General features: G+C 37.8%; 3 protein-coding genes across 3 annotated transcripts; 2 read left to right on the plus strand and 1 right to left on the minus strand.

Moving 5' to 3' along the window:
- Positions 1–344: 344 nt before the first annotated feature.
- Positions 345–20,692, minus strand: LOC103507537 (85/88 kDa calcium-independent phospholipase A2-like). The gene is made up of 10 exons (XM_026822353.1): positions 20,673–20,692; positions 20,157–20,207; positions 19,158–19,360; positions 17,445–17,642; positions 17,041–17,191; positions 16,491–16,679; positions 2,028–2,199; positions 1,440–1,606; positions 1,059–1,185; positions 345–869 (listed from the first exon to the last, which is right to left on the minus strand). The coding sequence occupies exons 1-10, from the start codon at positions 20,690–20,692 to the stop codon at positions 858–860; spliced, it is 1,290 nt and encodes a 429-aa protein (XP_026678154.1). The 3' UTR covers positions 345–857.
- On the plus strand, positions 10,781–13,545 carry LOC103507522 (sedoheptulokinase-like). Its single transcript, XM_026822358.1, has 4 exons — positions 10,781–10,910; positions 11,286–11,454; positions 11,832–12,584; positions 12,925–13,545. The coding sequence occupies exons 1-4, from the start codon at positions 10,857–10,859 to the stop codon at positions 13,389–13,391; spliced, it is 1,443 nt and encodes a 480-aa protein (XP_026678159.1). The 5' UTR covers positions 10,781–10,856; the 3' UTR covers positions 13,392–13,545.
- Positions 15,178–16,158, plus strand: LOC103507521 (peroxiredoxin 1). Its single transcript, XM_026822359.1, has one exon. The coding sequence runs from the start codon at positions 15,516–15,518 to the stop codon at positions 16,101–16,103; it is 588 nt and encodes a 195-aa protein (XP_026678160.1). The 5' UTR covers positions 15,178–15,515; the 3' UTR covers positions 16,104–16,158.
- Positions 20,693–27,042: the final 6,350 nt, after the last annotated feature.

Here is a 27,042-nt window from a genome sequence, read left to right on the forward strand (position 1 = left end):
GGGTATACATATAATAACGGAAAGAGTAACAATAATAAATACTGTATCATAATATACCTTCAAATAATAATAAAATAATACTAAGACAATAAGAAATATCTTGATTAATGTTTTACCACATTTTTAATGGTCACTTTTTAAGCAACTCAGCAAAAGAATGAAATTCGTACATGAAATTCAGGTTAGACATGATTTACTCTCAAAGTGAGGAATTCCCTTCGCATGAGAATACATGGAACAACTTTAGTTGTATTTTCCTTTGTTTTGACCTTCTGATCAGAAAAATATCGACGCGATGTGTAGCTCGTATGTAGCTGATAACGTGAAAACTTTGATTTACAATATTTCCCATATTGGTCAATACATACCTAATTCTAGCAAAAACTAATAGATTAATAGTGTTTGAAATTCGAAATGCTTATAATGATAAATTGACATGAAATTCGTACATGGGTGCATAATAATAAATTCAGGTTAGACATGATTTACTCTCAAAGTGAGGAATTCCCTTCGCATGAGAATACATGGAACAACTTTAGTTGTATTTTCCTTTGGGAATCCACTCTACTGAAGCCTTATTCAAATCTGTTAATGGTAAATAACAAAAGTCAGTTTAACCACTAGGTGGTGTTGTAGGGCTTGTAGGGTTTACCCTTGGAAATCCAAAGCTGGCGTTTTCTCAAACCTGGTAAGTCTAAGGTTGGGAGTTTAGAATAGAATCATGATATCTTGTTTATACTGCCAGCATAGCACCGAAAAGTCCGTTCCTTCTGTTCTGACCTTCTGATTCCGAAAGAAAAATAAACTTCTTCAAACGTTAGAGGTACAGGAGTATAAATGATGATGTGTTTATTATTCTACAATAATAACTGAGCGCAGGATTCCAAGGTTGGGAGTTTAGAATAGAATCATGATATCTTGTTTATACTGCCAGCATAGCACCGAAAAATCCGTTCCTTCTGTTCTGACCTTCTGATTCCGAAAGGAAAATAAACTTCTTCAAACGTTAGAGGTACAGGAGTATAAATGATGATGTGTTTATTATTCTACAATAATAACTGAGCGCAGGATTCCACATCTTTGTATCGTTTGTACATATAGGCCCGTGACTCCCATATGACGGTAGCTAGAACCTTGTCATCCTTAGTAGCCAGGTCCACGTTCTGATGAAGAGTCGGAGAGAATCTGAGGGAAACAAGACAGAAAAACAATATATTAAGGCATAGGTAGGATGAGAAACGAAAGTAATAATTAGTAGTTTATCTTCGGATGAAGGGTAAAACCATCTCGTGAGAAGATCTGAGTTATTGAAAGAAAACCCTTGGAGATTATAGAAGCCCTTGTTTTCAAACAAATGTAAAACATAAAGGATACTTTTTTGACAGAGAAAAACGACCAAAGTGGAAAAATTAGTACACCTTAGCTATACATTAACTTACCTATAGTAAGGTACATTGATCATAGAGCACCAGGCACGGGCTCTATCCACTACACTATTATCAGGGTTGGTCGTCTGTGTAGCGAGAATGTTGAGGATTTTCACAATACCCAGAATATTATTAGCAAACTCCACGGGATCATCAGGCCATACAATGTCCACATCCATCTGTAAACAACAATAATAAAAATGAAGAAATAAATCTAACAATGTGATCAATAGCAAACCTACTAAGCCAGCCTAGTTAGCTGGAAGGATAGCATGCTTTCCTTGTTCGTAAGCGCGGTCGTGAGTGCGATTCCTGCCGGGGGCGAATTTCATCCTAACAGATAAGGTTTGTTCTTGGGACGGCTGTCTTTCTCCTATCCTGTCCTCTTTTTCTCTTCAATATCAAGAGGATAAGTGTCCAAAGATAGTCGACGTCGCCTGAAACCGTACACTGCCTCGACAACATAGATTCAACTCTTCATTTCGTCGTCGGTCGACTATGTTTGGACGCAGCTTTTAAGACCTATGATGATGCAGTTCCCTTTATCAAACCTCTTGGAAAATAGTTCGAACTGAATACTCCCGTTGCAAAACAACTTACCGGTTCCAGGGGTGCCATCCCACAACCCAAGGATACCACAACACTTGGTTCTGTCACCTCACTATCTTGTCCTGTACGTTTGAGTGCCAGATTTCTCTCGTGTATTTCAGTCAATGTATCCAGGGTGGGGTTGTTAGCAATCAGACCTCCATCCATGAAGCGGTCGAATTTCCTGAGTAACAAAACAGAACATTAAGGTAAGCTAATCTATGCAGACTGTATAGGTTGCCAAGTTGACAGAGGATAGTATGGGACACTTGTTAATTGATTTCCATTATTTTCACTCCATGGTCTCTTGTGTGTTTTTTTGAAGATATCTGTATTATAAGATAATCAAATGTTACAAAACGGATACTTAAAATTAGAACCTTCGCAGGGGTTTCCTCCCTTTTTCTATGGACTCTAAGCACACGTGGTGCAGTTGTATTGCCGGAAAAAGCTTTGTCAAAAACAAACAAACCAAAGAACAAACTTTATTGAATGACTAACAAGAAGTGCTGAATAGTGCTCATTTATATTGCTCAAATAGGACTATCTACATACAGAATCTCTTCACCTAAGGCTAAGCAGTAGGACATAAAATAATATAAAACAACAACAACTACAACAATAAATTACAGTTATACAAATTACTAAGAGTTAAATGAAGGTGGAACAAAGAATAAGCGAAACGGCCAGCTTTAAAACGCCAAAAACTAAAAACACACAGAAGATTTAAGTCAAAAAGAACGTTACAAAACGGATTCAGTGATCTATACAGATCAAGTGTTGGGGAGGTGCGCGAACGTCAAGAGCTAGAAGCAACACGAAACACAACATCGAGGGATATTTGTATCGAACCTATAGTACTGAAATATGAATTGCTTGAGCTTCTTTGATTCCACTTGGATCTGATCATTGATCTCCTTGTACTTGGGGAATTTTCGAAACAGATAACTTTCCTTTTCTGAAGATTGATTTGAAGTTTCTTCCTCCGGTCTGGGAATCAATAGGAAACCTCAGATAGAGTACCTAACGAGAAAGTCCGTGGTAGAATGTAAGGGTGTGTCTAAACATAGTCGAGGCAGTATGGACGGTTCAGTTGACTATGTGTGGAGACACCTCAACACTGACCTAGCAACCACGAGGTCCGGATTCGATTCCCGGCGAGGTCAAAGTTTTTCTGCGCTTGGATTTCAGAAAATCATATTTTCATGAGTAAATTTGCTTCATGGAAAGGTGCGCTTACACTAAGTTCATCATTTCTGCAGTGTGAATGTGTTTTTGGATTTTCAATTTTTCAAGCAATGTCGATCGACACCGCGTGATCTAAGTATAGAGTGTAGACGTAGCCTGATAAGTGATAATAGAATAGCGTAGGAGGAAGAAGAAGAAGAAGAGAAATGTGACAAGAGAAAGAGGGAATAAGTGGGGAAAGATGAGAGAGAGAGAGGGGGGGGGGGGGGGGGGGGGGGGTTGGAGGAGAGAGTGTTATTAATATAGGAAAATGTGAGTTTTATCGAAGTGACTCCTGTACGTTAGACATGAGACTCAGCCACTAATGAAATGATAAATAATAGGAAATGACATATTATTATCATATGGGGCATAGGTAGGTCAATACAGGATCAGCCAATTCCATTGAGGTTGCGTTATTGAATAAGCAACAAAGAAAGTTGCCAGCCCAGTTGGCTTGGAGGGTAGCGCGTCTGCCTTGTAAACGCTAGGTCGCGGGTTCGATTCCCGCCCGGTGCGGATTTCATCCTGAACGGATAAGGTTCTTTTTCGTGTTGATGCAAAGCTTTTAGTTACATTGTCTCATTTCATGATAAGTTTTTATGCACTTTTTTTCTTCTTCATTGGAAGGGGATTGTTGAAAATAAAATGGCAATACAGAGTTGTCAAGTGTTAGGTATCACCCGGTATATTCATCAATGTTTATCAGTTTTGATAAAAGCAGGTTGCAAGCTGCGGAGTGCTTCCTCTTCATTCAAATAAAGGGAGCATGGTAAAATCTATAACTGGGGAAAATAACATCCTTTGGATACAAGAGCACCCTTCAAGAAATATTAACAAACTGATTTAGAGATTTAGACGGTCGTCTCTCGTCTTATGGGACCAAAACCGTGGGTTCGATCCGGGTCGAGATTAATTACTTATCTTGGGTCAAGTAAGTAGTACTCATACTCACATACCTACTCGTAACTGGAATTTATAATCTGCCTGTTTAAGCTTGATGATCTTTCTGGCAATGTTAAAACTATGAGCTGTGAGAACCAATCAAATGCTTGTGTTACGAGTACATGACACATCTTAGGCCAACCACTCACTATCAAGTAGACCTGACAGGTACGGCGCAAAAGGTTTGTCTGTCAGGTCTACCTGATCCCTGATAGTGAGTGGCTGGCCTTAGGAAGAAAGAAAAAAAAAAAACTTCAAATTTTGTCAATGTACGAAAGGCTCACTTTCGAACAAACTTGTACTTGGATTCTTGGATAAGCATCTCTCTGTAATAAGATGCAGAAACAGGAGAGTGTGAATTGAAAGATCATTGCATCGACTACTTACAGTGTGATTCATTAGACATTAATAATGTGCGCCATTCAGAACATATTACACAGAAATTAATAACCAAACAAAGAGAAAATAATAAATCAGGAACAGTGATATGCTCCCGTCACAGATAAGGAGAAAGAACCCAGTTACCTACATATCTACAATATTGTAGGTATTTCAGGAATTTCAACAATGCAATGTTGCCAATATTCATCCCCAACTATTACCAATTTCTGTTTAAGTAGAACTGATGAAAACTATCAAGATATGACAGATTTGCCCCTCATCTCCCGGAGAACCTTGCCCATCCTTTGCAATGCAGAAACTACCGGATTCAATTTTTATTAAATCCTTTTTATTCCTTTATTTATTAAGTAAAATCACTTAAAAAAGTTACAGTTTGGGGGAGGGGCCAGGGGCAGATTTGCCACAACATAAGTGTTCTTCAATCAATCTTATCAATGATTTTGATTTTTGAAATCGCAAAATTTTTCTTAACTTTGGCAACAGCGTACGTGTAGGCATAATCTGTATGGGTATGGTAAAAGTAATCTTCTAATGCTATAAGTCAATAGTCGTACACATACTCAGACCTGTATGATTAACGTCTCTGAACGAGACACGTTTATTTCAATAAAAAATAGTTACTGATTTTTTAGAATAATTATTATTTGTTATTATTATTATTATTTTTTTAAAATATTTTTATTTAATTATGTTTATATTATTATTTAATTTATGTGTGATAAAACTAAGTAGCGATTGAAATTCCCCTTAAAATGAGATAATGCGAAGCATTTTAAATAATTAATTAAGTATTTTATGTGTTTATGTGTTGTTGATAAAAAAAGAAGAGCTGTAGGCAGCACTTGGAATATTTTATTTCGGAGACGTAATTTAAGGTAAGAATTATTTACAAATGCCTAGCTAAAGCCTCCTTCTCTGTCAAAATTTTATCCAATCCGTATTGTGATAGAAAATCGAAAGCACCATCTTCAAACTGGCATAGCATGCGTAAAGGTGATATGAACCAGCGATCTCTGGAATCCCATCGTAAGACTAGAATTTTGACCAAAGTGTAACTGCAACCTTGATTATTTGGGACATTCATGTGCCAAATAATTGATCGTATTTCAACCAGCTCGTCAACTGTTCTCACGAGACTAAATACGAAACAACCGGTGTTGTTCTAGAAATCTAGACGATCACCCGTCCAGATATCAACCACACGCACAACGTTACTCAAGTGATCCGCTGGCTTAATAGAACAGTTGCGCTTACTTGGGTGATGTTTCAAAGTCATAGAGCAGGAAAAATGAGGACCAACGGAATTTTTCTTTTTACTTTCTATTACTACAGTATAGCGGAGCTATACTAGTAATGAAAGTATTGCAATCGGTCCAAATTTTTCTCCTACGACTTCTAGATCCCGAGATAAATCGATTTAAAAAATACCGATAAATCGTGAACTTTGACGTCACGGCATACGCTCCCGTAGGCGATGACGTCACATCAAATGTCCCGAGCAAAGCTCCCTCACAGACAACACATTAATGTGTTTGTGCGCATACGTTTCTGTGCATTTCTTTCTGCTCCTCCTCAAGCGCGCTTGCATACTGGCGCTACCTAGCGGACGAAAAAAACAACTGCGTAAAGTCTGACGTCACACATCTTTGAACTCTTTCATCAGAACGGAAAATAAAAAATGAATTTTCGACCTTTTACAGTTATTTTTTAGAAATTTTGACCTCAGATTTGGATTTTTGTTTCAAAGTCATAGAGCAGGAAAAATGAGGACCAACGGAATTTTTCTTTTTACTTTCTATTACTACAGTATAGCGGAGCTATACTAGTAATGAAAGTATTGCAATCGGTCCAAATTTTTCTCCTACGACTTCTAGATCCCGAGATAAATCGATTTAAAAAATACCGATAAATCGTGAACTTTGACGTCACGGCATACGCTCCCGTAGGCGATGACGTCACATCAAATGTCCCGAGCAAAGCTCCCTCACAGACAACACATTAATGTGTTTGTGCGCATACGTTTCTGTGCATTTCTTTCTGCTCCTCCTCAAGCGCGCTTGCATACTGGCGCTACCTAGCGGACGAAAAAAACAACTGCGTAAAGTCTGACGTCACACATCTTTGAACTCTTTCATCAGAACGGAAAATAAAAAATGAATTTTCGACCTTTTACAGTTATTTTTTCGAAATTTTGACCTCAGATTTGGATTTTTCACTACATTTTACGTAGGAATCGACCATTTATTTATAATTTTTACCCATTTGCGACTGCTCCATTTCGATTGTTTCTCAGTGTACCACTAAGCTCTAAGCTATGGAGTCTGCTTTCTATTCTAGATCAAATGCATCTACACACAGCAGTAACAGAGCCAGGTCCCAGTACAAGTATACTATAGGCACAATCTCTAGACTCAAGGCTCTCTCTTATCAATTCCATCATAAAGCCGGTTTTGAGTTCTAAACCCAAAGTCAAGTCGCAATGACACAACGATTAATTCTAATTCATCCCACATCTTAATATTGTGACTAAATATACAACGTGTAACAAAGCGTCTCACATTTCAATATTATATAGGGTGTAACACTGTAACATTTCATTCCCCGTGACGTTACAGAAGAAAAACCTAGCCTAGGTCTAAAATAACAAGTTAACCCCAATCTTATCCATCTCTGGACGCCCCCTGACTTACAAACCACCCTATAACCAATAGAACTTGTATTTACTATAATATACACTTATACAGTATGTATCTAACTATACTGATATCCACGAGACTAAATACGAAACAACCGGTGTTGTTCTAGAAATCTAGACGATCACCCGTCCAGATATCAACCACACGCACAACGTTACTCAAGTGATCCGCTGGCTTAATAGAACAGTTGCGCTTACTTGGGTGATGTTTCAAAGTCATAGAGCAGGAAAAATGAGGACCAACGGAATTTTTCTTTTTCTCCTACGACTTCTAGATCCCGAGATAAATCGATTTAAAAAATACCGATAAATCGTGAACTTTGACGTCACGGCATACGCTCCCGTAGGCGATGACGTCACATCAAATGTCCCGAGCAAAGCTCCCTCACAGACAACACATTAATGTGTTTGTGCGCATACGTTTCTGTGCATTTCTTTCTGCTCCTCCTCAAGCGCGCTTGCATACTGGCGCTACCTAGCGGACGAAAAAAACAACTGCGTAAAGTCTGACGTCACACATCTTTGAACTCTTTCATCAGAACGGAAAATAAAAAATGAATTTTCGACCTTTTACAGTTATTTTTTCGAAATTTTGACCTCAGATTTGGATTTTTCACTACATTTTACGTAGGAATCGACCATTTATTTATAATTTTTACCCATTTGCGACTGCTCCATTTCGATTGTTTCTCAGTGTACCACTAAGCTCTAAGCTATGGAGTCTGCTTTCTATTCTAGATCAAATGCATCTACACACAGCAGTAACAGAGCCAGGTCCCAGTACAAGTATACTATAGGCACAATCTCTAGACTCAAGGCTCTCTCTTATCAATTCCATCATAAAGCCGGTTTTGAGTTCTAAACCCAAAGTCAAGTCGCAATGACACAACGATTAATTCTAATTCATCCCACATCTTAATATTGTGACTAAATATACAACGTGTAACAAAGCGTCTCACATTTCAATATTATATAGGGTGTAACACTGTAACATTTCATTCCCCGTGACGTTACAGAAGAAAAACCTAGCCTAGGTCTAAAATAACAAGTTAACCCCAATCTTATCCATCTCTGGACGCCCCCTGACTTACAAACCACCCTATAACCAATAGAACTTGTATTTACTATAATATACACTTATACAGTATGTATCTAACTATACTGATATCAAAACTTAACGCCATGCAGGTGATTATTTTATGACATCTGGTTTTCACACACAGAGACACCTGATTATTACGTCAATTTGTTTTCACCTGTAGATACTGTCTGTATAACATAGAGTAGGTACCTATCTCAAAAGATATTGCAATACACATCACAACTTTCAACCGATGATACGGGTCACCTGGAATTTTTGAAAGGGTAAATCCTCTGTGGTTGTTCTCTCGGTTAGTCCGATTCCTTTGTGGTTGATCTGCGATAACTCTCGGTTAGTCCGATTTTAATTAAATTTGGTAAACATGTTTAATACATAAAGGGCATTCACTCATTAAATTTTGGGGCCAATCGATCCTTTGGGGGCTGTTTTAGTGAGTTCCACAGCTCACTAAACTACTAGTTATCTCTTTCATCTCACCAACCTCAGTGGTGTAGTGCTTAGCATGGTGGACTTTGAATTAGGAGGTTGGTGGTTCGAGTCCAAGTCAAGTCATAAAATTTAGCGTAGTATATTAAACGGGGAACGACATTTGTGACAAACATTTATGCTTAACACAATGAAAATTCCTTTTTCCATTTTTTTTTATCTCTTTCATCTCGGAATCACATCTCTCTGGTTTCAGGAGCCGAATGCCTACACAATGTCAAGCCAAGTAGTTCTCGGCATTGATATCGGCACCACATCAGTCAAGGTATGCCTCATCGATGCCAACACGAGAGAGGAACTATCCAGTGAATCCAAGGATACTCAGGCGAACATCCCGTCTGCACATGATAGTAACCCAGGTGCTCATGAACAGAATGTCAGGAAGATAGTGTCCACACTACACAACTGTATACTCAGATTACCCAAGGATCATTTGAAACAGGTCAAACATATAGGTGAGTCTGTGAACTAGGAGACTTAGCTTTCCCATGATGAATTATTTTCATGATCGTACATAATATACTACATGCCGTACTTTGAGGAGTCTTGTTGCTACGAGAGGGGAAAAATGGGAAATCTTATCCTATTTCCTGTAAATTCCCTGCTAACAATTGAAACCAACTGAACTACCCACAAATGGCCCAATGCATTTGGCTGTAATAGCGTAGAATCGTAGATAATCCAATATTCAGCCTTCAGAGCATTGTTATAGCTATTTGGTATCAACGACCTTGAGTTAACTTCTCAAGAGCCATCAGCTGAGCAATGAGAACCACTCCCTTAATACCACCGCCATCCAAGCAGAGAACTCGGCCACCCTTGTTGGATGATTTCCTGAGCTCTGAGATATCTGGGTAGAAGTCTATGATGCCACGGACCTGAAATTGTTCACAGACAGAAAATAAAGAACACCTTTAAGTTTGTATGTTTGTTTGGTTTGCCATAACTTCTCAAACAATTTGTCTAATTATGATCAAATCTGGTGTATTTTTCAACACATAGAATAATTTTTCTCATTATTTTTTTCTATTTTTCCACCCTTCTTTATTTTCTTGTTTATCTTTGTTGTAAGTAATAATTTTCTGCAATATTTATTTGTAAAAAATAAAACAAAAAGTATTTGAAAGAAAAAAAAAAAAAATCCCATGGGACTTTTGGGAGGTTCATACAAATTCTTTATCTTTTCATAATTTAATTTTTGGTCCTTCAAGATTCAGAGTTCTTCAGTTCACTGAAGCACAATAGTAAATACCTGATCAGTGTTTCAGAGTTCTTCAGTTCACTGAAGCACAATAGTAAGTAGGTACCTGATCAGTGTTTCAGAGTTCTAGTTCTTCAGTTCACTGAAGCACAATAGTAAGTAGCTACCTGATCAGTGTTTCAGAGTTCTTCAGTTCACTAAAGCACAATAGTAAGTAGGTACCTGATCAGTCAGAGTTCTTTTTAATTTATGTGTGATAAAACTAAGTAGCGATTGAAATTTCCCTTAAAATGAGATAATGCGAAGCATTTTAAATAATTAATTAAGTATTTTATGTGTTTATGTGTTGTTGATAAAAAAAGAAGAGCTGTAGGCAGCACTTGGAATATTTTATTTCGGAGACGTAATTTAAGGTAAGAATTATTTACAAATGCCTAGCTAAAGCCTCCTTCTCTGTCAAAATTTTATCCAATCCGTATTGTGATAGAAAATCGAAAGCACCATCTTCAAACTGGCATAGCATGCGTAAAGGTGATATGAACCAGCGATCTCTGGAATCCCATCGTAAGACTAGAATTTTGACCAAAGTGTAACTGCAACCTTGATTATTTGGGACATTCATGTGCCAAATAATTGATCGTATTTCATACGCTGGCTATGGAATCAATACACTGCTCTGGTACATGCAACACGAGCCACAAACCGTACTCCAGTATACACATGCCGCCACTATTCAGGTAATAATAATACACTGGCTATGGAATCAATACACTGCTCTGGTACATGCAACACGAGCCACAAACCGTACTCCAGTATACACATGCCGCCACTATTCAGGTAATAATTACTCCTAAAAGACTCCCTAATAATAAGAAAAATCGACTTAAAACCAAACATCATCAGCCGACTCTGAAAGTTTCTGAATCATGCCTTATTTGACGTTTAATCATGGAGGATCTGAAAATATGAAGTGATCTACTCTGCTCTCAAAAGACCGACATCGACAACCACTAGACCACTTGAACCAGGGCCTTATTTAGGGGCATCCCTTAGGGCTTCATTTTTGCTCCTTTTGAGGGAACTCCGAAAATTTGGAGCATCCACTCCCCTTCAATAAAATCCTGGATACAGTCCTAATAAGACCATACCCATTATGAGTTAAAACTATCGTTTCGTGAACGCCAAGAATCAACCAACGATTTGTCATTTCAGGATTTCATCGTGGCGATGCTGTGTGATTTACAGGAACCTGTCATGTCTAATCAGAACGCTGCATCCTGGGGTTATTTCAACTGTAAGCTCAGCACATGGAATGAACAAATCCTCAGGAACCATGAGCCAAGCTTTCCACTCCATCTCCTGCCCAAGATTCAACCATCAGGTAAATCTTCCAACCTGAGATTTAGACTGAGGCTTGTCTCACATTTAGTAGCACGTATAGTCTACTGCAAAACCAATGCTATCTATGAAAATTATGGAGGCCTCAATGTATAGCACTTTCATGGGTTTAGTTTTGCATGCCACTACACACTACTCAAAGTCGTGGGTCTATGCTTCCAATATGAAACAAGCCTAACACCTGCCTGGCATTCGACAGTTTTTAAAACCTATTAAAGGAGAATCTGATTGTACTCGGATTGGTTAATTGGTTAGGTATCAGTATAGGTGTTAGCTCTGCTTATGGGGTTGATGTATGTAAATCAGCTAGCAAGTTGAAGTACCACGCCACAGTTCTAATGTTAACTCCTCCCCCCTCAGGTACAATCGTCGGCACGCTGACTCGTGATTGGCTAGGAATCAACAAGGACACGCCCATCAATGTAGCACTCGGTGATCTGCAGTGTTCTGTATTGGCAACACTGCAATATCATTCGGACGCCATTGTTAACATTTCCACTAGCGCTCAGATAGCGTTCATTGATGAAAGTTTCGTCCCTCAGGATCATTATGTCAATGTAGACACAGGAAACAATGCAGAGACTGAGAGAAATGTTACAGAACTAAAAGAGACTAGAGGACCAGGCGATACTGAAGCGAAAAGAGGAGAAAAAATCAATCTAGAAAGAACAAACACAAAGGGTGTACTCAAACGACAAAGCCACATCTCAAGAGAATCAAACACATCTCAAAATGAAGCCCATAGGAACTTTGACAGCCCCGGTAGCTCAGGAGAGACAAATGCAAATAATTTAGTAGACAAAACAAGTGAGGAAGCAACAAGCTGTGATAAGCAAACTAATACAACAAGACTATGTGATGGAGACATTGATAATGATAATACATTGGATAATGCTAGTGAAGACCATGGATATGATGAGGTGGATCCTGTACCAACCAGACAAACTAGTGAACGAAACAAAGCTGGTCCTCAAGTGAGAAATGAACCAAATCGTTCCAATGAGTCAAGCAGTTCTAATGATCAAGAGCCGCCAACCTCTAGTCAAACCCATATTGAACATTTCCCTTACTTCCATGGCAAATACATTGCAGTGGGCGCCAGCATGAATGGAGGTAAATATTCTTTTCTACTATGTTGTATGCATATCGTTTTATATTAACTTGGTCTGCTTGTAATATTCCTAGCTCTTTTTCGCCCTCCTAGCCCTAGCTCTAGATATGAGTTTGCAATTTTTCCGGGAGAATGAGGTACCTACTTTCTAAAATCTTTGTTATTTAGATAGTAGATCCTCGAAATTAAAAATGATTTAACGGAGAAAAAGGTTTGTAAATTCCATGGTTAAATAGATTAATGGACATTAAGTAGATCGGATAATCGAAAAGGAGACAATATTAACTACAAGGTAGACTGCTAAAATAATAACTTTTGTCATTACATGTTTCTACTCCTCAGGTAACTGTCTAGCTACGTTTGTGTGTACACTACAGAACTGGTTCAAGGAGTTCGGATTCAATGTACCTCAGAATCAGATCTGGGCTAAACTCATCAACGCCTCTGATCCTATCAACCACATCACCCGACACCACTCTACTCTACGTGTTACTCCTACGTTGCTAGGTGATAGACATGTTATAGCAGAGAGTGCATCTGTTACGCACATTACAATACAGAACCTAGGCGTTACCAAGCTGTTTGTCGCCCTGTGCGAGGGGATTATCAATAATATTCACGATATTATGAACCGGTCTGTACTACATCGCAGCGGCATCAATCGTATCATAGGCATTGGATCCTGTCTCACGCGGAATCATATACTACAACATTATATTGAACGTATCTATGGATTACAACTCATTGTAGAGCAGGATCAAGCCATGCGAGATGCATCGTATGGTGCCGCGATATCTACTATTGTGTAGGTAGAGATCGGATCCCGCGGAACACGAAAACCAAATGGAACGATTTGTATAATATTGGGTATAGGGCAGAACTCTGTCATGTCAACCACCTGTCTCGAAATTTACCTTTGACTTTAAATTGAAAAAATAAAAATTGTCTTCTAAACCTTGTTTACCTTGTTAGCATTTTTATTTGCCTTGATCACTAAGTGTTGAAATTCTCGCCTGGTATAAAAATTGTCTTCTAAACCTTGTTTACCTTGTTAGCATTTTTATTTGCCTTGATCACTAAGTGTTGAAATTCTCGCCTGGTCTTGAGCTTAGAAAACTTGCAGAAATACCTAGGTTCAAATAAGTTCCACTGTCTAAAATGCAAAATTTGCAAAATGATAAATGATAATGATGATGATACATGATAGGTCTGTTTTTCATTCCGACGTGGGTGCGATGCGAACTGTCAGCTTCAAAAAGTTCACCGTTTTAAGGTTCTCACCGTTATCAAATTTATCAAAATTTCCCTCCATGTCCACAACCTCCATATTGCATTCAAAATACGCCTTCATAGGAACAGTGTACACGATCGACGTGATGAGCAATGATTTTTTTTTTTTTTACCAACGATAAAATTAAAGTAGGTAATGATAAAAATTTATTATTTTATTTCAATGGAGCAGTTGCATTTGGGTAAAATTTATGATTAAAAGGTCGATTTCTATGAAAAAAAGTTGTGAAAAATCAAAATCTGAGGTCAAAACTTCGAAAAAATAACTGTAAAAGGTCGAAAATTCAATTTTTATTTTCCGTCAGAGTCCTGAGCTCTGCTCTGACGTCAAACTTCAGGAGATGCGCAGAAACGTATGCGCACAAACAGATTAATGTGTTGCCTACGAGGGAGCTTTGCTCGTAACCCTCGTAACATATTTGATGTGACGTCATCGCGTACAGGAGCGTATGCTCTGACGTCAAAGCTCAAGATTTACCGAAATTTTTAAATGGATTTATCTCGGGATCTAGATTAAGTCGTGGAAGAAAAAGAAAAGTTCCGGAATCCCTCATTTTCCCAGCCTTTTGACTTTAAAACATTACAAGAAAATATAATGGATCGATTACGATCACATAAAAAAATACGCCTACCATCTGTTTTTAGTCCGGGAAGATAAAAAAAACTCTATCCGTGCACAAGGTCATATCGTAAAATTTTTCATCTTTACATCTTTCATCCCATCCTTACCTACTCTACTAGTCTCTACTCCGCTAACTCCGCTTGGTCCTGTAACTAACAAGTAACAAGTTGAACAAGTTTTTTTTGTCTCTAATCTACTGATTCTACTGTCTGAAGTGATCAAGTGAATTTGGCTTTGTTCCGTTATTATCCCTACCATTACCATTTGGTTATTACGTAACGTTCTAGAACTCTGCTCTGACGTCAAACTTCAGGAGATGCGCAGAAACGTATGCGCACAAACAGATTAATGTGTTGCCTACGAGGGAGCTTTGCTCGTAACCCTCGTAACATATTTGATGTGACGTCATCGCGTACAGGAGCGTATGCTCTGACGTCAAAGCTCAAGATTTACCGAAATTTTTAAATGGATTTATCTCGGGATCTAGATTAAGTCGTGGAAGAAAAAGAAAAGTTCCGGAATCCCTCATTTTCCCAGCCTTTTGACTTTAAAACATTACAAGAAAATATAATGGATCGATTACGATCACATAAAAAAATACGCCTACCATCTGTTTTTAGTCCGGGAAGATAAAAAAAACTCTATCCGTGCACAAGGTCATATCGTAAAATTTTTCATCTTTACATCTTTCATCCCATCCTTACCTACTCTACTAGTCTCTACTCCGCTAACTCCGCTTGGTCCTGTAACTAACAAGTAACAAGTTGAACAAGTTTTTTTTGTCTCTAATCTACTGTCTGAAGTGATCAAGTGAATTTGGCTTTGTTCCGTTATTATCCCTACCATTACCATTTGGTTATTACGTAACGTTCTAGAAAACCTCATTGCTTCGGCATCGTGACTTGTAGATTCATTTCATCACTTTACTTACTTTGTGTCAGTCAGTGCCAGTGTGTGTGTCTCGTGTTTTTAGAACTTTCCTGTAAAACACCGGGTGTACCTACGTTCATTTCATTCAAACATGGCACCAGCATTGGAAAAACCCGCACCAGAGTTTGAAGGCCAGGCTGTAGTGAATGGCCAGTTCAAAAACATCAAGCTATCTCAATACAAAGGCCAGTATGTTGTCCTATTTTTCTATCCACTGGACTTCACATTTGTGTGCCCCACTGAAATCATTGCTTTCTCCGACAGGGCAGAGGAGTTCAAGAAGATCAACACCCAGGTGATTGCCTGCTCAACCGATAGTCACTTCTCTCACTTGGCATGGTGTAACATTCCTCGTAACAAGGGAGGCCTTGGTGACATGGCAATCCCCATCTTGTCTGACAAGTCCATGTCCATTGCTCGCAGCTATGGTGTGCTCAACGAGGAGACAGGCATCCCCTACCGTGGCTTGTTCATCATTGATGACAAACAGAACCTCCGTCAAATCACCATCAATGACTTGCCTGTTGGTCGTAGTGTAGATGAAACCCTACGTTTAGTGCAAGCATTCCAATTTGTTGCCGAGCATGGAGAAGTGTGCCCTGCAGGATGGAAGCCCGGTAGCAAGACAATGAAAGCTGATCCATCAGGCTCTCAGGAGTATTTCAAGACTGTCAACTAAATAAAACAAGAGTTTTCACATTTCTCTCTGTGATGGAATTTCATTTATTGTTCACATTATCTGAATCATTCCCCTCGCCTGGTATTAGGAGGTAGTTGGTTCGAATCCCAGTCAAAGCATGCAATTTTATTCTACGAAAAGAGTTTCATATCGTCCGTTTTGCACAACTCCTGAATGGTTTGTTTGATTTTGATGAAATTTGGCAAACACGTTTAGAACATCATATGGGCCATTTTCAATTGGAGCAGTATAGATTTATTATTATGTACGTACCTACTAACCTACTCAACCTCAGTTATTATTTTATTTTATAAAGTTACTCCAATATGGAAAAAATAAATAATATATCAAAATAATAATAATAAAGAAGAAGAAGAGTATACTCACTCGAAGTAGGTGGGTGCAGCACCACTAGAGCGGGCAGCTTGCCATATAATCTGCTGTGTATGATCAGCCAAGGGAGGATCTCTATCAGCCGGGGCATTAGGTGCTACCAGTGTAGAGGGGGCGGGATAGTTACGGAACAGATGTAACTTCACCGGGCTCTGATCACACAATGTCCCTGTTATCAGAAGTCTGTGAACAGGAAAGAAGAGAATTGATTTTTTTTTCTTCTTTTTAAGAGGTTTGATAGAAGGGACTGTAACTGATGTGGTCTTTTTGCTTAGAAATTAAAGATAAAAGGACAGGATAGGAGAAAGCCAGTCTTTCTGAGAACAAACCTTGTCTACTTAGGATAAAATCCGCTCTGGAATCGAACCAGCGACCTAGCACTTAAAAGGCAGACAGGGAATTCAGAATATTGGTTTGAATAGGTACGAGCAAAACTGCAAATTAACTTTGGACCTTCCATGGATATTTCCACAATTTTCCCAACTTTGAAAATTTGGAAGAAAAAAAGAAGGCTAAAATCTCTCTGGTTCTATCCAGGTCTTACTTGGTGGTCTGCACTTCACTCATGACAGTGTCAGGTCCCAGGATTTCCTTGAGAATATTCCGCAATTCCTCATCATCAAATGGTCGTGTTAATCCAAACACTTTGTCCTTGATCAGGAAGTAGGTATTCATTAACTCACGCAGAGGCTTGCCTGAAAATAGAACAGGGAGATTGTTTGCTTATAAACAGCATTAACTTTGCATTAGCATTAAGACATGGGTGTTTTATATTTATCACAGAAGGACTTGGACCAATTAGATTACCTACCTACATACAAATAATACATTTGGGATAGGTATTGTAAAAAAAAGTCATTTTCTTCAAAACAGAATAATACAATTGCTTTTATGATTGTTGATACTGATACCTACATTGGTAATCTCTTTTTCTCTTCTCATTCTCACCTGCAGCTAATCCACTGGCTAGAATTCCTCCAGTACTTGTTCCTGCTATCCAATCAAAACACTCCAGTATGGAACGACCTTGAGTTAACTTCTCAAGAGCCATCAGCTGAGCAATGAGAACCACTCCCTTAATACCACCGCCATCCAAGCAGAGAACTCGGCCACCCTTGTTGGATGATTTCCTGAGCTCTGAGATATCTGGGTTTTATCAAGGATGGCTCTCTCCGTGGTATTATTTTATATTTGTCTCTAATTATAATTGATGGCATTTCCCCCCTTCTGATAATCTGTTTATCAAGGATGGCTCTCTCCGTGGTATTATTTTATATTTGTCTCTAATTATAATTGATGGCATTTCCCCCCTTCTGATAATACAGAAATATAGGTACCTTATCTTTGTTTGTTGTACTGCAAACATGTATGATGGTTCCTCAACATGATGTCATAATCAAGATTTGATATCATGGTGTACCTATGTACATCTGTACCTACATCTGTTTGCTTGATTTTTTGACTCAGGTACTTATGTAATGTAATATTGGAATGATCTAACCAATCCATCCATTCATATAGGAACTCAGTTCACTCAGAGTGATTTTTCAAAGTTCTTCTTGTTTTACTTTTGGGGGTGGTAAACACTCAGATTTTCAACAGGTTTCTGATGCTGAAACTACTTTATTTGGGTAGATATTTTTGGTATGACCTACTTCAACTTTTTCAAACGCCCTTGAAAAAAAAATCATTGTTAATTGTTAACATTTGTACCTAACCACCAACTGTTCCATTCATATTTCCATTGAATAAATAATCATGTTGAAAATTATTTCACAGCATCAGTCAATTTGCTATTATTCATTTTTCAAGCTTTTCTTATTTCAGTTTTCATGGAGGGAAAAAATGAACCCATGACTTTTCCCACATGTTGAAAAAATGGGGATCAATTTTATGACAGTGAAAAATTGGCTAGTTAGTTAAATTAAATTCAATGTCTTTTCAAAATGAGGCTAAAAGCCTAAAGCTCATTGTCTGAAACACAACCTCAGTAATGTACTCGTATGTGGTACCCATACCCAGTCAAGACACTTGTCTGATGATCAGGAGGTTCCAGGTTCAATCCCATTATGTAGGTAACAATGAAGACTATGGGCATGTCAAGGATCAAGGTGCTACAATGCCTGGATTGCCTAGGAATAGTAACCAGCTGAGATTTAATTAACATCTGTGTTGGGTTGGAGTTTCCATGTTTGTAATTCCAAGTAGAGGTGGGATTTTTTTCTATGTTATGTCCAACGTACGTATGTCGCAAGTCGCAATATCATAATTTGCAGCTTTCAGAGACACCCAAACCATTAAACACCTCTTCTCGTATACCCTGATGTCCTGGCTGTCCTAACTTCATATCCAGTAGCCAGAAGTTCATTGATCTGTGGACCTTACTCAGAAAAAACTCCTTTTTCTGAGGGACCCTATAGGCCAAAAATCTCGTCATAATGAACAAAAAACATTTTTTTTTTCTATCTTGAGATAGGCAATCCTTTTCAACATTTCACAACTCGCTTTTTCGGCTCTGTACTATTTGCTAGGACGCCAAATGAGTGAGATGAAAAGAAATGTCCCAAGATAAAAAAAAAAAAAAATAACATAATATATGTAGACCGGCGCGGCGCGCGACCTCCACTGTCGAATTTCAAAATTTCAACCTTGCCTAGTATAGGTGTTGTGAGTTGGGATTATGGAGAGGTGCTGGAGGTGGTGTTCCATCATAACTGCCACCATATCTACATCCATCATTACATCCAGACTTCCCACTTTCACACCTCTCAGCTCCCACGGCATGAAGCACATACAGGATCCTGTCCTTCTTCTTGGCCTCGGACAGTGCTGCCTGGTGACGTGGAGAGTCACCATTATTGTTTCTGAAACACAAAGTTCATTGGACCTTAGACTTTATACAAGAAACAACATACACCTCAGTGCTAGACAGAAGGTTCTTAGATCTATTTTGGAATTTGGAAATTGAAGAACTTGGATACTCATGAAACTGTGTAGGAAATTCAAAATTAAACTGGGAAAGGTAGATAAACCAATTTGTAGCTAGATTGCTAAAAGTTCCATTTGTCAACTTACAGTGCTTGAGCTTAGAAAACTTGCAGAAATACCTAGGTTCAAATAAGTTCCACTGTCTAAAATGCAATAATGCAAAATTTGCAAAATGATAAATGATAATGATGATGATACATGATAGGTCTATTTTTCATTCCGACGTGGGTGCGATGCGAACTGTCAGCTTCAAAAAGTTCACCGTTTTAGGCCGTGGTTATGAACAGGGCTGAGATGAGCTCGGACGACGTGAGATAGCTGTCCCGGCGGCAATTTTTAAAATTCATTTTATATTTATTTTTGTTTGCTTTGTAATTTGCTTGTTTTTATAGCTAATATAAATGAAAAGTATAATATAAACGTGCAAACTAAAGATAAAAAGTAAAAAATGAATTCAGATTGTACAAGTTGCGGAAAAGAAATCAAAAATTCGAATTTCCCGCTAACTTTACACGCAAAAAGTCCGACGATGTCCTACGATGGCCCTGTTCATAACCACGGCCTTTAGGTTCTCACCGTTATCAAATTTATCAAAATTTCCCTCCATGTCCACAACCTCCATATTGCATTCAAAATACGCCTTCATAGGAACAGACACACTGTTATTCTTACCTGACATTGACCTCAGCACCGAATCCTAGCAGGGCCTGAGTTACACACACACTGTTGATATTAATTTATAAATTTATTAACAATTTTCGTTCTTATATAATTTAAATTGGCAGAAAATGCGATGGAAAAGTAGAGATTTGGAAACTTTGATCCACACACCCCCATTATTTATTTTCATTAGACAGAATAGTATACCCCTACTTTTATTTATTGTTTCAGGTCCAATTTATCAAAGTTTATATATATTTTGGGACTTAGCTTTCCCATGATAAATTATTTTCATGATCGTATACGTATACTACATGCCGTACTTTGAGGAGTCTTGTTGCTACGAGAGGGGAAAAATGGGAAATCTTATCCTATTTCCCGTAAATTTCCTGCTAACAATTGAAACCAACTGAACTACCCACAAATGGCCCAATGCATTTGGCTGTAATAACGTAGAATCGTAGATAATCCAATATATTCAGCCTTCAGAGCATTGTTATAGCTATTTGGTATCATTGACCCCCTAACCCTTTTCGTTTCTTCCCCATCGGGTCAGGTATCTGCGGTCAAATGCATGGCATTGTACTATGGCGCTCCCCGGCCTGGACTGATAAATTCGAACTTATCAACGAGCACATATCCAATCTGATTACCTGGCAAGATACACGCTGCGACCATGCCTACCTTACCTCTCTACCCCGGCCTGACTCTCATCTCCGCGCCTATACTGGCTATGGAATCAACACACTGCTCTGGTACATGCAACACGAGCCACAAACCGTACTCCAGTATACACATGCCGCCACTATTCAGGTAATAATAATACACTGGCACAACAGAGGTCTTATCGTCCCGAAATCGAAGAGAGAATAAGGACAAGGATAGGAGAAAGCCAACCGTTCCGAGAACGAACCATGAAGTTCACCCTGCGGAGATTCGAACCCGTGACGTCATCATCATCATCAGCCGAGGGGCTGGTTTGCAGCAGTACACCATGATTCTCGATATTCTGCTTTCCTCTTCAGGTCGTAGTATGTCGTCACGTTCATGTCTCTCATGATCTGCTTTATGTAGTCGAGGGGTGGCGTTTCGGGTGGTACTGGGATTTCACTGTTAATTGTAAAATTATTGAAAATTAGATAGGTGGCTACCTACTATACTGTAAATGGTATAATATTGAGGTGTGAATATTATAGGTTTTTACGTGAGAGTTGTACAGAGTAGGTATTTACACGATTTACAGATTATCTACTGAGGTTTGTATTTTGTGTAATTGTCCAAATTAGGTACTGTCATTGTACGGTAAATAATCTATAACCACTGTAATCATTTAGGTAGGTACCTATACTACCTATTCTTATCTGATTGTCGATTTTCGTACAGAAATTGTCAACAATTATACAAAATTACCTACAAACACCTGTAAATTATTCCATCAGACCTAATAGGTAGGTATATTATGTAGGTACCTACTGAATGAAAGATTTTTCGATAATGAAAGATTTCTCGAAATGAGAAAATAAAATAATGGTAATACCTAGGTAGAATCACAGAAAATGTCAAGAGACAAAATATAAGAACAAAATAATTCTGCAGTGGAAAATATTGGTCTTTTTAATTGCAGAAAAAGGTATTGTAGGAAGGCACATCGAATTGCATTTAACATGTCCAGAATAAATAACAATATCTCATCGTGTTGACTACTGATGATTACATGATCTGGGGGATTCGGTGCTGAGGTCAATGTCAGGTAAGAATAACAGTGTGTCTGTAACTCAGGCCCTGCTAGGATTCGGTGCTGAGGTCAATGTCAGGTAAGAATAACAGTGTGTCTGTAACTCAAGCCCTGCTAGGATTCGGTGCTGAGGTCAATGTCAGGTAAGAATAACAGTGTGTCTGTAACTCAGGCCCTGCTAGGATTCGGTGCTGAGCATGATCTGGTACCCTTGCCAAGATAAAAGACAGGTATATTTATTTGTTTGTTTATCTTGATTTTACTATCACTGAATAGGTAATTGCAGTGCCCGCCGACCATGTTTTTCTTCATCGAAAATAAAAATAAATTTGTTTTTAATAATTAAATATTATTTATTATAAACTCATCAAAGTTTCCAAATCTCTACTTTTCCATCGCATTTTCTGCCAATTTAAATTATATAAGAACGAAAATTGTTAATAAATTTATAAATTAATATCTATTGGATAGGCAGTAGGTACTTAGTAGGTACCAATTCGCTTTTCCATTGCATTTCCTGCCAATTCAAATTAAACACCAAAACAATGCCGTCATAATTTCTCAGCGCGTAGTTCGGTACAAAGCTACATACATATTATCTCATGGCACAAATGTATTCGATAACTACAAGGCCTAAGTAGGTATATCTACTTTTTTCTGATTTCTATTTATAACTGGTTTGCCTATTCTGCATATAATTAAGGTTGCATAATACCTACCTACTTCTTTGAGTGTTGTCCACGGTATTTCTTATACTCGATGTTTTCTTTGGGCCATCTTCTCCTGTGAGAGTGAGGTCTGAATATTCTAATACACCCAAGTTGATTTTGTTCTAATTCCTAGTTCCCACCCATACAAGGGTCTTATCGTCCCGAAATTAAAGAGACTAAAGAGAGAAATACAGGATAGGAGAAAGTCAGCCGTTCCGAGAACGAACTTTATACAATGTTTGAAATTAAACCGCGACTTAGGGCCGAATGCACAGTCGTTCCTAAATGATTTAGGTTCCCTTTTTCCTTAAGATTTCCTATTTCCTTACGGTATCCATTTTCCTGTGTTGTTTATTTTCTTCTGCTTTAATACTAATGGCGTCTGTTTGTCATAGGCCACTTTCGATTTTTCACCTATCAATTTGTTCAAAAAATGTTTTCCTGTTAGGTAGGTACTAACAAGTTTTACTGGGCTCTAGACAAGTTTTTTTTTTTTTTTTTTTTTTTTTTTTTTTTTACCATTTTTCGTTTAAAAAATTTTTTTTTTTTTTTTTTTTTTTTTTTTTCTTTTACCATATTCGATTGATAAGTCCCTACCTACACCAGGTGCTTTACCTAGGTACCTACCTTCAACTTTAACCTGTCCTACACATTTGTGAGGAATCCCAGCATGCAGAATGTTATTTTGATATTTATTATAGATTCGTCATAATATCCTGGGGCAAACTTGAACTCGGGAGGTCAGGCTTCTAAATAGTTGTCTATTAAACACGTAAACACCTACATACCTAAATATGTATATGTAGCTATATACTTACATGTTGTAGACGAAATTCGTAAATAACAACAAAATGTATTAATAGACCTATGTAGGTATAACAACTTATTCAGAATTGGAATTTTATTAATGAACTTGAAACAAAGTGTGGATTTTACCTGATGCCTAGGTATGGCCTTGATGATTTGGGTTTGACCTTTGACAACAAATATACCATCTAGCAGCTACAGTGCTACACTACACACCTTCATAGGAAAAATAACATCTTTAAGTACCAGTTTATTTATGTAAAATTTATCGAGGCTGAGGTATTGATCATCTAGGACCAACTCAACTTTGATTTTATTATTATTATTATTATTATTATTATTATTATTATTATTATTATTATTATTATTATTATTATTATTATTATTATTATTATTATTATTATTATTATTATTATTATTATTATTATTATTATTATTATTATTATTATTATTATTATTATTATTATTATTATTATTATTATTATTATTATTATTATTATTATTATTATTATTATTATTATTATTATTATTATTATTATTATTATTATTATTATTATTATTATTATTATTATTATTATTATTATTATTATTATTATTATTATTATTATTATTATTATTATTATCTATTATTTTTACTACCTAATTGATTCCTAGGTAATTTGACGTAGCTCTTTCTGTAAAAGGTCAAGATCACTCCATGGCCAAATTTAAATTTCACGGACTGTGTGATATCAAAATAAAGCCCAAATTATCCATAGTTCATAAGTCCATATCCTGTCCACAGCCAATCCTAACTTAGTGAGCAACATGTCATTGTGATCAGGAACAGTCCTTGTGGACGGTCACCCGTCGAGATGCTCACCATGCCCGACCTTACTTAACTCAGAGGATTGTCAATATTAGTAATAAATGTAATAATACCTTGGTAATTTACAATTTGAATTGAATAAGTTCCTATTTGTCAATCCTAATGTTACTGATGACATGTTCACAGGTGATGGATTAGGTCATAACAACACAACATGTGGTAGGTAGGTAGGTATACATTGTTTTACATTTACATTAACCTAGTAACTATAACTACCTAGTCGGTTGGAATTCAGGTATTTGATGACATCTTGAATTAAATATGGAAGAAAATGCTGTTTTACCTGCTACCTACGTGATTTCTATTGTATTAGGTATTACCTGTCTGTTGTCATTTAATTTGTAGGTTGTAGGTAGTTGGCAAACCTCCTGGATAAGATGGTCCTTGGATTACGTCTTTCCTCCTTGAAAGATACCTAATATCATGTTATGTACCTATATGTGCACTTACAGGTACCTACATAAGGTCTTATACTCGTACATCCAGGTACCTAACTACTTACTTTACTCCTTAAAAAAAGAAAAAAAAAGCAGGTAACTTTTAAATGAAAATATCTGCCTACATTTATAAAACCTAAAACTGTAACTACCTACCAAGATATGTGATTAATACCGTAGATACATATTCATATTTCATCTTTTATCCTGATAATCACATCTTTGTCCAGCAATCCCAGTTCAAACCCTTCTCAAGACTATTTCTCAATGTGGGGTTTTTGGATTGTAGTCACACCCTGTATCTAGTTGCAAAAATAGACAAACCGTCATTCATTCGTAACAATTGAATGAGGCTGTCAGTCAGAAGTCAGAACCATCTTCGGAGATGTTGGGATGTTCTTGTAGAATTAATTATTGAAAAATCCTTCCTATAATCTTTTCACTGATTGAGTCGGGATTTCTCAATGATCACGTAGTAACTAGTAACATACGAGTATACTAACTTCACAGAAATGAGTCTAAATCTATCTACACTGGTTTGCCATGGGGCAGGCCAGGTCTTCTATTTGTCCAGAAACTAGTCATCTTCACTGTTGCTTATCTTCGCTGCCTACATACTTACTTTCTGTCACCGGCTGTGAAGCACAATTTTCCCCTTAAATGAGAGAAGGTCTTGAATGTTCGATAATTTACTATGGTCTGTCTTTTTCAGACTGGTAGGTATGTGTTCTCCCTGAAAGCAATAGTGTTCCGTGTTCAAGAACAAAATAATGGTACCTACAAGCCTACAATTTACACCTACACCTACTAGCATTACGTAACAAAGAATAAATTTGTATGAACGCCTGACAATTGTATAATTATGCAATGTGCTACACATTGACTTTTCCTGGATGATATCGCGCCTACCTTGTAAGCGCTAGGTCGCGGGTTCAATTCCCACTCGGCACTCGGGGGGGAACTTTATCCTAATGAAATAAGGTTCTTTCCTGGAACGTCCTGCCCTCTTCGATTTGGGGACGATAAGACTTCTGTTTTTTTTTTTTTTTTTTTTTTTTTTTTTTTTTTTTTTTGTAATTTATTGTTAATGTAATAAATATGTCTTCTTATGTTTTAGGTTGCCAAAGGTGACAAGGAGTTGGTACTGTCGATTCTAGCAGCAGGGGCGGCCTTAGAGTTGAAGGACGGGGATGGCAATACCCCCCTGCATATCGCAGCGCAGAATAACAGTGTGTCTGTAACTCAGGCCCTGCTAGGATTCGGTGCTGAGGTCAATGTCAGGTAAGAATAACAGTGTGTGTGCTGGTATTTAAAGTACGCCCTCCTGATTACCAGGCGAGTGTCTTGACCACTACACCACCGAGGCAGGTTAAACCACTTAGTCAGCTTAGCCTTTGTTTGAGGCTATTTCGGGTTCGAAAAGCACTCAAGACAATTTACTGACGAGCTGAGCTAATTAATAGATATATAAAAAAATAGAAACTTACCGTCCGACATTTTGTTGTGATAACTAAAACTTCTTATCGTATCTTATCGCTTGGAAATCACAATGATTGTTTAGTAGTTTACTAAGTAGATAATAGATAATAACACCTATTTTAATATGTGTGAACAAAGTTCTAGGTTTGGATCTTCACAGCACAGTGGTCCAAATGGAACTAGAGCCAAATGAGGATTGATCATGGACAATATGAAAATCATTGGAGGTAAACTGCTCATCCCACAGTGGCGTACAGGTGCCATCTGATGAGGGACATGCTACGACACAGAGCTACAGAGCTACAAAGCTCAAAGTTTTTTTTTCCAAGTGTTTAGATTTTAGATGGAGGGAATTGTAACTGCCAAGGTCTACACTTTCCCGAAAGCGAAGAGAGAAGAAAGACAGGATAGGAGAAAGCCAGCCGTTCCGAAAACGAACCTTATCCGTTCAGGATAAAATGCGGCCGGGTGGAAACGAACCTGCGGCCTAGGTAAGCGCTAGCGCTAGGCCACAGGTTCGATTTCCGCCGAAATAAAAAAAGGTGATGAAATACCCGTTTTTCGAGTGGATTTTAAAAATGAAATACCGCGCGGCTATAGCCTAATTAGCTTTGGAGCTGTTAGCGTGTCTGTTTTGTAAGCGCTACGTCACGGGTTCGAATCTCCCCAGGGTGAACGTCATGGTTCGTTCTCGGAACGGTTGGCTTTCTCCTATCCCTGTCCTTATTCTCTCTTCGATTTCGGGACGATAAGACCTCTGTTGTTACAGTTCCCTGTATCACACCTCTCGTTTACTTTTTAACTAGGGTTGCCAACTTTTTTTTCGGCATATACGGTACAAACTAGCAAAATGGTGAAAAAA

Source organism: Diaphorina citri, unplaced genomic scaffold (assembly GCF_000475195.1).
Source record: "Diaphorina citri unplaced genomic scaffold, Diaci psyllid genome assembly version 1.1 scaffold320, whole genome shotgun sequence".
Classification (NCBI taxonomy): domain Eukaryota; kingdom Metazoa; phylum Arthropoda; class Insecta; order Hemiptera; family Psyllidae; genus Diaphorina; species Diaphorina citri.